We start from the raw sequence: 8,590 nt of genomic DNA, 5'->3' as shown, positions 1-8,590 counted from the left end.
ACTAGTTTTAGCCTAATCATCACATAAATCGCACAGCCAATTTCCAGTGGGGGGGAAAAAGCCCTGAAAACTACTCACACACTGTAATTGATGGCTTTGCTGAATGCATTTCAGGCATTTAATCATCTATGTAAATGGGCTGCATTACTCAGGAAGTGATTAAAATAATGGAAATCTACTATGTACAAACTATGCCAATTACACAACTAATGGACTTCCCACTATGTTGGAAAAGTTTAGAATAACTGAAGCTTAACCGGACTAAAAATAACTGACAAGGAAAGACAAGTCAAACTTGTTTACTAATTAAAAAAGCACAGCAGTTACACACGATATGAAACTCAATCCATTGGTAGTAATGTACAAGAACTATAAATTTGGCTGGATTTATATCTTCTAGATACATTTAAGCTGCTGTACACATCTGCCATAAAACAGGGACTGTGCTCACAAATGTACGAGGGGTTTAAATAAAACACTGCCATAACAAACAAAAGGAGGGAATGTGAGGAGAAAGTGAGGAAAAAAAAAGGGGGTAAATACTGAGGAATTCCTGTTGAGTTTATTCTGTAACCTTCAGCATTACAGGTTTATAAAAACAAAAGCAGACAGTGACTAAAATCTACATTTTTTCCAGGGTCAGTTATCACCATTCCCAGCCACATGTGAAATGAAAGAGGTTGCACTGTATAAAGAGTAATGTTTCAGATGCAGAGCCCACTCATACTTTGCCTCACAACAAATGCTCAACATGGGTTAATGAAGTCTAATAGACAAAAAACAAACAAAAAACAAGCGTTTTACACAGCCTTACACCCTCTTTCACACTGAAAGAAGACATCAATCTTAATGTCCAGTCCTGACAGATACTTGTATACCACAACAACCCTCAACCGCTGAGGGGATGCACTGACTCCCCCTCTGTATGAGAAGTGCACCGAGCTGCTCTCACTCCTTCCTGCGCTTCTTGTCGTGGTAGTCATCCTTGGAGCGGTTGCTAGTGGATGGCCTCTTAGAGCCGCCGTGCTGCTTGGCTTGCTCCAAAAATTTATCCAGACCGAAGGGATCCTCCTCAAACTGAACAGGTCCTTCGCGCCTCTGCCCGTGGTCGGCGCCTGAGAACTCTTTGTCTGGGGCAAACCTGAAAGTGGACAGGAAAATAACTCATTACCAATCCCTACCTGATCTGCAGGTTATTAAACGGACTCACTGACAAGGGGCAGAACATTTTGAATGAGAAGAAAATGACCCTGAAAATATCATGGAGCAAATGTCTCTGGTAAGTCAGTCAAAAACTGTTTTCAACATTCTGTTTTGCACAATGGTCTTGCACCCTGTGGCCAACCAAACACTCCTGAAGCACAATGACAACCTGGTGACTAAACATATGGGACAGGCTATGCTCGACTAGCCGAGTGTAGCACTGCTGCCTCAAGGACGAGACTTCCTGCTGGGATTCATGTGAATGCTTGTCTCGTGCCTCAAAATAAAATTAGAATAACCTTGAAATTTTTTAGGTCTTTGTCATTTAAAAAAAACATAGATACTCCCTTGGCTAAAGGGCGCAGGCTTAGCCATCTTGGTAGCAGCCTAATTAACAGTTACTATGCTTAGATTCCACACATTTTCAAACGCAAAATTCAAACAAGACAACAGCGACGACTTCAAGTTATTATAAAAGTGAGAAAACCGCTGGCGATATGAATTGACCAGCTCCGGGAAAAATCAACTCCCAATGCGAGCGACTGAAGGAATTACCAATGAGAAGGCAGGATACCACTAGCTGACATATGACCTGGTATAAAAAAATATATATGACAAAGTTATTTAGGTAACCGGAGCCTGGAATGTCTGCTAGCAACAAACCGTCAGCACCAAACGATGCACAATGAGCGACCCACGTCCTGTGCAGACGGAGCGTATTGGAATACCAAATTGTATCCATGGCAGAAAGCTCTGAAATAAGGTTCACATGAGGAAGTATGATCACACATCTGTCACTGTGTTCCTGAGTTATGTTGTTAATTACTTGCTGGAACAATACGACATCCAAATAAAGCTGACACAGATACCACCACTTCAGCTTTTTTACCCTTTTAGACATATTAAACATATCTCTGAAATGACCTCATAATGAGAATATGAATATAATAAAGTAAGTCCAAGGTGTTCTTGATTTATTGTGTTCAGTCCTTCCTTGGGTGACTCTAAATTTTGGATGTGTTGTCAACACATTATGTTTTATCTTAAAGGAACATTTTTGTAATCATTTTCTTCCCAGAACAGTTAAAAAGGTGAACAGGTCAAATAACGCCGTCTGAAGAAAAAAAGAAAAAGAAAAAGTCCTCATACCTGTTGTTGTGCATGAGTGAGTCCAAATCATCTGCATAAGCATCTTTGTCTATATTCTTGCTGGGCCTGTAGATGTTGGAGGCCATATCTCTGCCACTGCGGAAAGGCTGGTCATACACGTTGTACGTCTCATCTTCACCACCAGCAAAGCCACTGTCCATACCCTGAAAAGAATGAGGGAAAAAAGAAAGACTAAGATCCAGTTTGATCTGGAACTGAAACTTTCAGCTACATTTATCTTCACAGCAAAAAACCCAAGATGTGAACGCTGGAAGAGTGGAACTAAAAACGTGAGAATCATTCCAACCTTGCTCTGATTGAAGAGTCTCTGGTCATATTGCGCCTCGCTGGAGGAACGAGGGTTGGGCTTGCCCAGAGCGATGAGCTCACTGACGTCCCTGTCCTGATCTCTCTGCAGCTTCGACCTGGGACGCGGAAAGAGGAAATCAAAGGGATGTTCAGCAGAAATCAAAGACAAGATAGAAGAAATGACTCATGGAAAACTTTAGAGAAAGTTTACTTTAACTTTCTTTAAAAGTGCTGTAATAATGTGAGTGCTACAGCTTCAAAAAATTAAAGAGAATAAAAGTGTCATTTCAATGTCATGTTATATAATACATAAAAATTTATTGGAAAAATGCTGGGAGAAACTTGCATGAATGCTTAAACTCTGTATCCTGGCCTTAAAGCTTAAATATATATTGAAATGTGAAGTTTTTTTATTCAGTTCTTGGTGACTTTAACATCTTGATTGTCCTTCAGCAAACAGTCATCTCAAAGTGAAGTGAAAAGTAATTTTAAGATAACAAGGTCTGTGCTTTCTGACAGCTGGAATTGTGACTGTAATGAGCTCTCCTCTGAATTTCACTTTCTTCCCTTCTCCACGGACCCACAGTTCCATCAACTGACAACCTGACGTGCAGAACACATGACTTAACACACAAATGCACACTGGCGGCGCATCCCCCATGCACAAACAGTCTGTGGATCCTGAGCGCGCTGCTGGATCCTGCTGCGTTTGTTCAGTATTAGCTCTAGCTCCATGAATGATTCAGCAGTGTGGACTGCATTCGTGTGTGCGTGCGTGTTTAGAGGGAAAGGGTGGTTGAGTTCACATGCGGTGCATTTAAAGTGCGTGTCCAGCACCTCTTATCGGGAGCAGCTCTGGAAATGTTCCTGTCGTGCTGCCTCTCTTTCCTTCTGTCATGGCGGATCTCGTCACGCTCCCTGGCCTCGCCGTCCTCGCCACCTGCCGCGAGAGATGGACGGATGGGAAGAGGGAGAGAACAGGGTGCAAAGAAAAAACGAATAATAAAGAAGAAGAGAGAAGCAAGGGGTACACATGAGGTGAAATGGTGCAACAGAAGTGTGGAGTGAAAAGAGCAGGGGAACAGGGCGGGGCAGAAAGAGAGAACAAGAGAAGGTTTTATAAGTAACCTTAGAATATTTGAATCAAAATCACAGCTGATGGATGAAGCATTTACCACAGCAAAAGTTCTATTTTATAATCACAGTCAATGTCCTGTAGCTAAACAGTCATTCAAGGCGTAAAAAAAAGAAGAAGAAAAAAATAGACACGAAACATTGATTTTTCCTCTCAAAAATATACGTGAATTATCAGTGGGGAAGCAGGAACATCATTTCACAGCTTACTGGTCCTGTCAACACTGGCAGACTGAAAAATGTTGTCATGATTTATGCCGGTCATGTTCCCGATTTGGAAGTGGTGACAGCACTGATAACAGAGTCCGCTCTACTTGCTCAGAAAAGCCTCACACAGATACACCCATGAATATTAAGTAAACTTTATATTCCTGGCTCTTATCTTCAGGGCTCACCTTTGTCACCGTGACTTTTGATCCCTGCCCTGCGATCTCGAGCCATTTGGGCCAGCTCCCTCAGCTTCTCCTCCTTCTTTTCCTTCTCCTTCTGAGCCATCTTCTTCTCTACCTGAGCTCGCATCTCCACGGCCTCTCTGGCCTGCAGACATAATCAGCATTTAAATATAACCAACAAACGATCACTTTAAAGCACAACCTTTCAGATTCCCTTTGACAATCATGTGTTACCTTTCTATCAGCAATATAAAGGGCCTCAGCCAGCTTGGCAAAGTTTTCATTGATGTGAACCGTTTGAAGACCCCTCCCATCAGCAGCCAGACGTTTGTCGAGTGGGATGGTGTAGCCCTGAGCGCAACCAAGCATAGTGAGGAAAAAAAAGTGGGCACACACATGTACAAAAAACAAAACCGACCCAATAACTATTTCAGATGTCATGTTACCTTAGCGTTCTTCCAGTTGGAGATGCACGGTGGAATCTTCCACTCTTGCTGCTCCTTGACCGTCATCTGTAACAAAACTGAGAAACTATCAAACATAGTGCAAGCAACTTGATTTAGGATGCAGCGTTAAAATGCCTGAAAAGCCGGACATCTGTTTGAGCCAACTCTACCTTTCTGCTTGGAGAATGCATCACAGGGGCAGGGGGAGAAGGCGGTCCACGAGGAATCTTCTTGTTGATTCTGAAGCACGAAGAATGACAGGCAAAATATTTTAGATGTTTAAAAAAATTTATCCTGTAAGACTTTTTAACACATTTTACTTGGAAGTCCTCATTTACTCCTTACTTTAAATTTCTAGGGTGATCAAAACACCACACCCACAAAAGGGACACATTCTAGATATCATAACTATGTATTAAAGTGTCAAAACAGACATTAAAGGTTAAATGAACACATTTCAAATTACATAAATTAATGATGGAGATAATGTTTACTTACTTAAAACGTGGAGGTTCCATGGGGTCTTTCTGCATTTCCACCATGCGGATCACCCTCTGTTTGGCCCCTGAATTAAATGCCACTCCCTGTTGGGACGGGGTGTACCTTGAAAAGAGGGAGAGGATGAGGGGAAAGTGCCAGACAGACAAAACTTTATCCTAACCCACACTGACATCCGTTAAAGCTAAAAATACAAGCATGTAGTTGCGCGGCAGCAATAAGAGCTTTCTGAATTCTCCAAATACTTCAATAGTTCATTTAATAGCCCTTTAAACAGCATCCTGTATGAAAGGAGAAAACATAAAGCTATCCCACAAGTTAGTGATACACCATTTGACCATTTATATAAACAATTAACATAACTGACAAAGGTAGTGTGAATGATAATTGTAAGTTAATCTTCCATTTCATGTCATGAGTTAGTGATATATTTTATCAGTTAAACTCTGATCATCACATTTTTCTAAAAAAAATAAAAAAAATAAAATCAGCTTCTTGTCAAGTTGTTGCCTTGCATAAAATACACAGATCTATGCATGTTCTCAGAATCACGAGTCAGACTAATTGATCAGTGTGTTCAAGGTTCTGCATAATTCTGCTTGCACCAGTACCGTCTGTTCTTGTATTGCAGCCTTTAGGATGAGCAGAAATTAATCAATAACTAACTAACTAACTAACTAACTAACTAACTAACTAACTAAACTAATACAGTCTAAGTGCAAAACTCTGGTTTTGTAGGCTGAAATTCAAGTGAATCCAGAGGAGAGCTGCATTATTAACAAAGAGGTAATTTTGGGGGGAATGATCTGAATTGATTCCTAGACTCGAGTAGTTATGTTAGCTAGTGTACATCATTAGCTTACTGTTAATAAGCTATACCCAAAAGCTGTTGTACCCACGTTAAAAGAATCTAAGAACAGGAGTAGAACTGAAAGAAGGCCTCAGGCCCATGTACTACAGAGCACTACAGAAACTGGAAGTCAACTTTCCGACCCTCCTCCCTGACTGTGTGCAGTGTTGATAATCTTCTGACTAATACATACCTGATGTACTGTGCAGGAGCTTGTTTGTCTGCGGCTCTTACAGGCATGGCAGCAGCGATTTTTTGAGACACCTGCTTCTCCAGGGCTGTACGGGTCTTCTCTGTGAGCTACAAAAGGATGATCATGTTTACATTCCAAATTCAAGAAAAGCACATGTCACATGACACAACAGAAACTGTACTTCTCAAACATTAGTAGTAAGAAAGCATCCTGACTGGAAACAACATCAACTGATGAAGGTTGAGCATGGTGCAAAATCGGGAGATGAACAATCTCAAACAATTGCAGGCTTTGATCTACTGAGAATCAGTAATATCTCAAGTACACTAAAACACTACAGCCTGAACTGTCTTTTTATTTTCTTTACTTATTTATTCATTCATTTAGGTCTTTATGGTTTAGTTTGCAGGAGGATTAAATAGACTTGAATCAGTAATTTTGTTAGACAACCTTGTATTTCACAATGACAACTAAAACGAATCTTAAAGATAAGCAGTCATCCTGGTGTCCAACACTTCTTACTAATTAAGTTTAAAAAGTCTAAATACAAAGTTGTCAAAACTAATTATGACAAATTGTTTCACTCGCTCAGCAACTTTACTGGGACAAAAATATACGTTGTCCATTTTTTCTTTGAAATCATCGATACCTCTGAAAAGCACTTTGTGACGGCTTTATATAAAATTTTTACTTCTTTGGTAAATGGTTCTAAAAATGACAAGTGAGCACTCAAATCTAAAGTAATTCTGAGGGCGACGTGCTCTTACCTCTTGTATAGCCTCCTCATCTGGCTTCTGTAGTCCTGGAGCATCTTCATTGAGAACTTCCTTTGGAAGCAGGTCTGTGTATTTACTGAAGATCACCTATAAGCATGAAAAATGAAACCAATAAAGGAATACCACTTTTTAAAATGAAAACAGAGCCAGAGATGCAAATAAACTAAAGCCTAAAAGTCATTTTCTGGCCGTGCGAAAGCGATGTACATGACAGGTTTTATTCAGGCCTTAAAAGAATTGCTGATTTTTATATTATGATTTAAAGACAAATTCTTGGATTGTATGGATTGTATTGAGAGGATCCCTGCTAACTGTCGAAGGGATAAAATGCCCATATACCTTATCCTTTCCCTGTCCTTGTCTGGCAATGGCATCATATTTAATCTTTCCTTCTGCATCCACTTGTACTGCCAGGGCATTTGATGTCTTCTTCTTTCTACCCATCTCCAGAGGAAACTGAGCCACATGGATCTCTGGGAAAGCACCTCCATCTCCAAAGTCCTGCAGAAACACATATTTTGCAGTGAAAAACTCAGGGTTGATTTCATCTTCAACCCGTAGAGGTTAGACAAAAAGGGACCCAACTATAAGCGAGCCAAACAAGAAACCTTATCCCATACGAGCAAGAGGTTTTACCTCGAGTGAGCGAGGTATCCAGCCTTTTCTGTGTCCATAAGGAGGGGGCTCTCTACGGGATGCAACCAGGGCGGTAGAGTAAGACTTCTGGGCCCGGAGCTTCTCCTCTGCCTCCAACTGATCTTGGGACAGCTGGGTCGGCGCCGGTAAAAAGCTGAACACACAGGAATCCTCATGTAAGTCTCAAAGTGATGAACAGTAACACAGGCGCTCTAAGCCCTGGCTAGCATTAGCCGCTAGTGACAACAAGTAGCTTCGAGGTTAATTAAGACACTCGTGTGTCAGTTCAAATAGCTAATGATCAAGGTAAGTTAAGAGAAAACGTTAAAGAAGCAAGCTTAAACACGTGGCTGTCTAAACTACGTCTACACAACGAACTACATCATATCGTGACCACAACTGCGTGCTGATAAGCTAGCTATGCTAAATGTGGAACTCGCGACATTTTTACTTGCTAGCCGTAGCCGTTGGCATCGACTAAATCAGATACAGAAACGACAGCGTAATACCACACATATCAGTGTGATACATTAATCGTAGTCTACACATCAGAAACCAATCGGTTGAATCGATATCTTATTTCCTAACAGTTTTGCAATTTATAACTACAAAAGGCTTTGTCGTGAAGCTCACCTCGTCAGAGACATCTTCCCGTTTCTTCCTAAGCAATGAACTGCACATGCGCGAAGACAGAGCAGACATGCGCAGAATAGAACAGACGACAACCACCAGAAACAAGAAACGTTCTGGACAAAGTATATAGGTGGAAAGTAGGCAGGGGCATTTGTAAGGTCTAGGAAACGATGGCTGGAGAAAGAAGAGCAGAATTCTTCATACTTTTAAGTTAGAAAAGTATCATGCAAAATTGAAAACAATTACTCATTTAAGAATAGAAGAAGTGGTAACTGATAACCTGAAAATGATAACTAATTCATGTTCATCCTATTATATAAAAAAAAACTTTATACGCAGTGATGCTCTGACCTTTTTAAACTCTTTACAAA

The 8,590-nt window shown here is 40.7% G+C and overlaps 1 protein-coding gene across 1 annotated transcript; it reads right to left on the bottom strand.

Annotated features, from left to right (window-relative positions):
* Positions 1–283: 283 nt before the first annotated feature.
* Positions 284–8,360, bottom strand: snw1 (SNW domain containing 1). The gene is made up of 14 exons (XM_026142837.2): positions 8,220–8,360; positions 7,587–7,740; positions 7,290–7,451; positions 6,942–7,037; positions 6,175–6,281; positions 5,132–5,236; positions 4,804–4,873; positions 4,634–4,699; positions 4,422–4,538; positions 4,191–4,332; positions 3,499–3,601; positions 2,660–2,777; positions 2,353–2,516; positions 284–1,141 (listed from the first exon to the last, which is right to left on the bottom strand). Exons 1-14 carry the CDS (start codon positions 8,231–8,233, stop codon positions 949–951), a joined length of 1,611 nt encoding a protein of 536 aa, XP_025998622.1. The 5' UTR covers positions 8,234–8,360; the 3' UTR covers positions 284–948.
* Between the last annotated feature and the right edge of the window lie 230 nt (positions 8,361–8,590).

The sequence above is a fragment of the Astatotilapia calliptera genome, chromosome 15 (genome assembly GCF_964374335.1).
Source record: "Astatotilapia calliptera chromosome 15, fAstCal68.1, whole genome shotgun sequence".
Classification (NCBI taxonomy): Eukaryota; Metazoa; Chordata; class Actinopteri; order Cichliformes; family Cichlidae; genus Astatotilapia; species Astatotilapia calliptera.
The sequence above is the reverse complement of the archived record's forward strand: the minus strand, read 5'-3'. Positions and strand labels throughout refer to the sequence as shown.

Coding starts and splice junctions, on each gene's coding strand:
- snw1 (XM_026142837.2), bottom strand. Junction 7,038..7,289: donor AAGGACAGGGAAAGGATAAG/GTATATGGGCAT, acceptor TCATGCTTATAG/GTGATCTTCAGTAAATACAC. Junction 3,602..4,190: donor CAAAAGTCACGGTGACAAAG/GTGAGCCCTGAA, acceptor CTCTCGCGGCAG/GTGGCGAGGACGGCGAGGCC.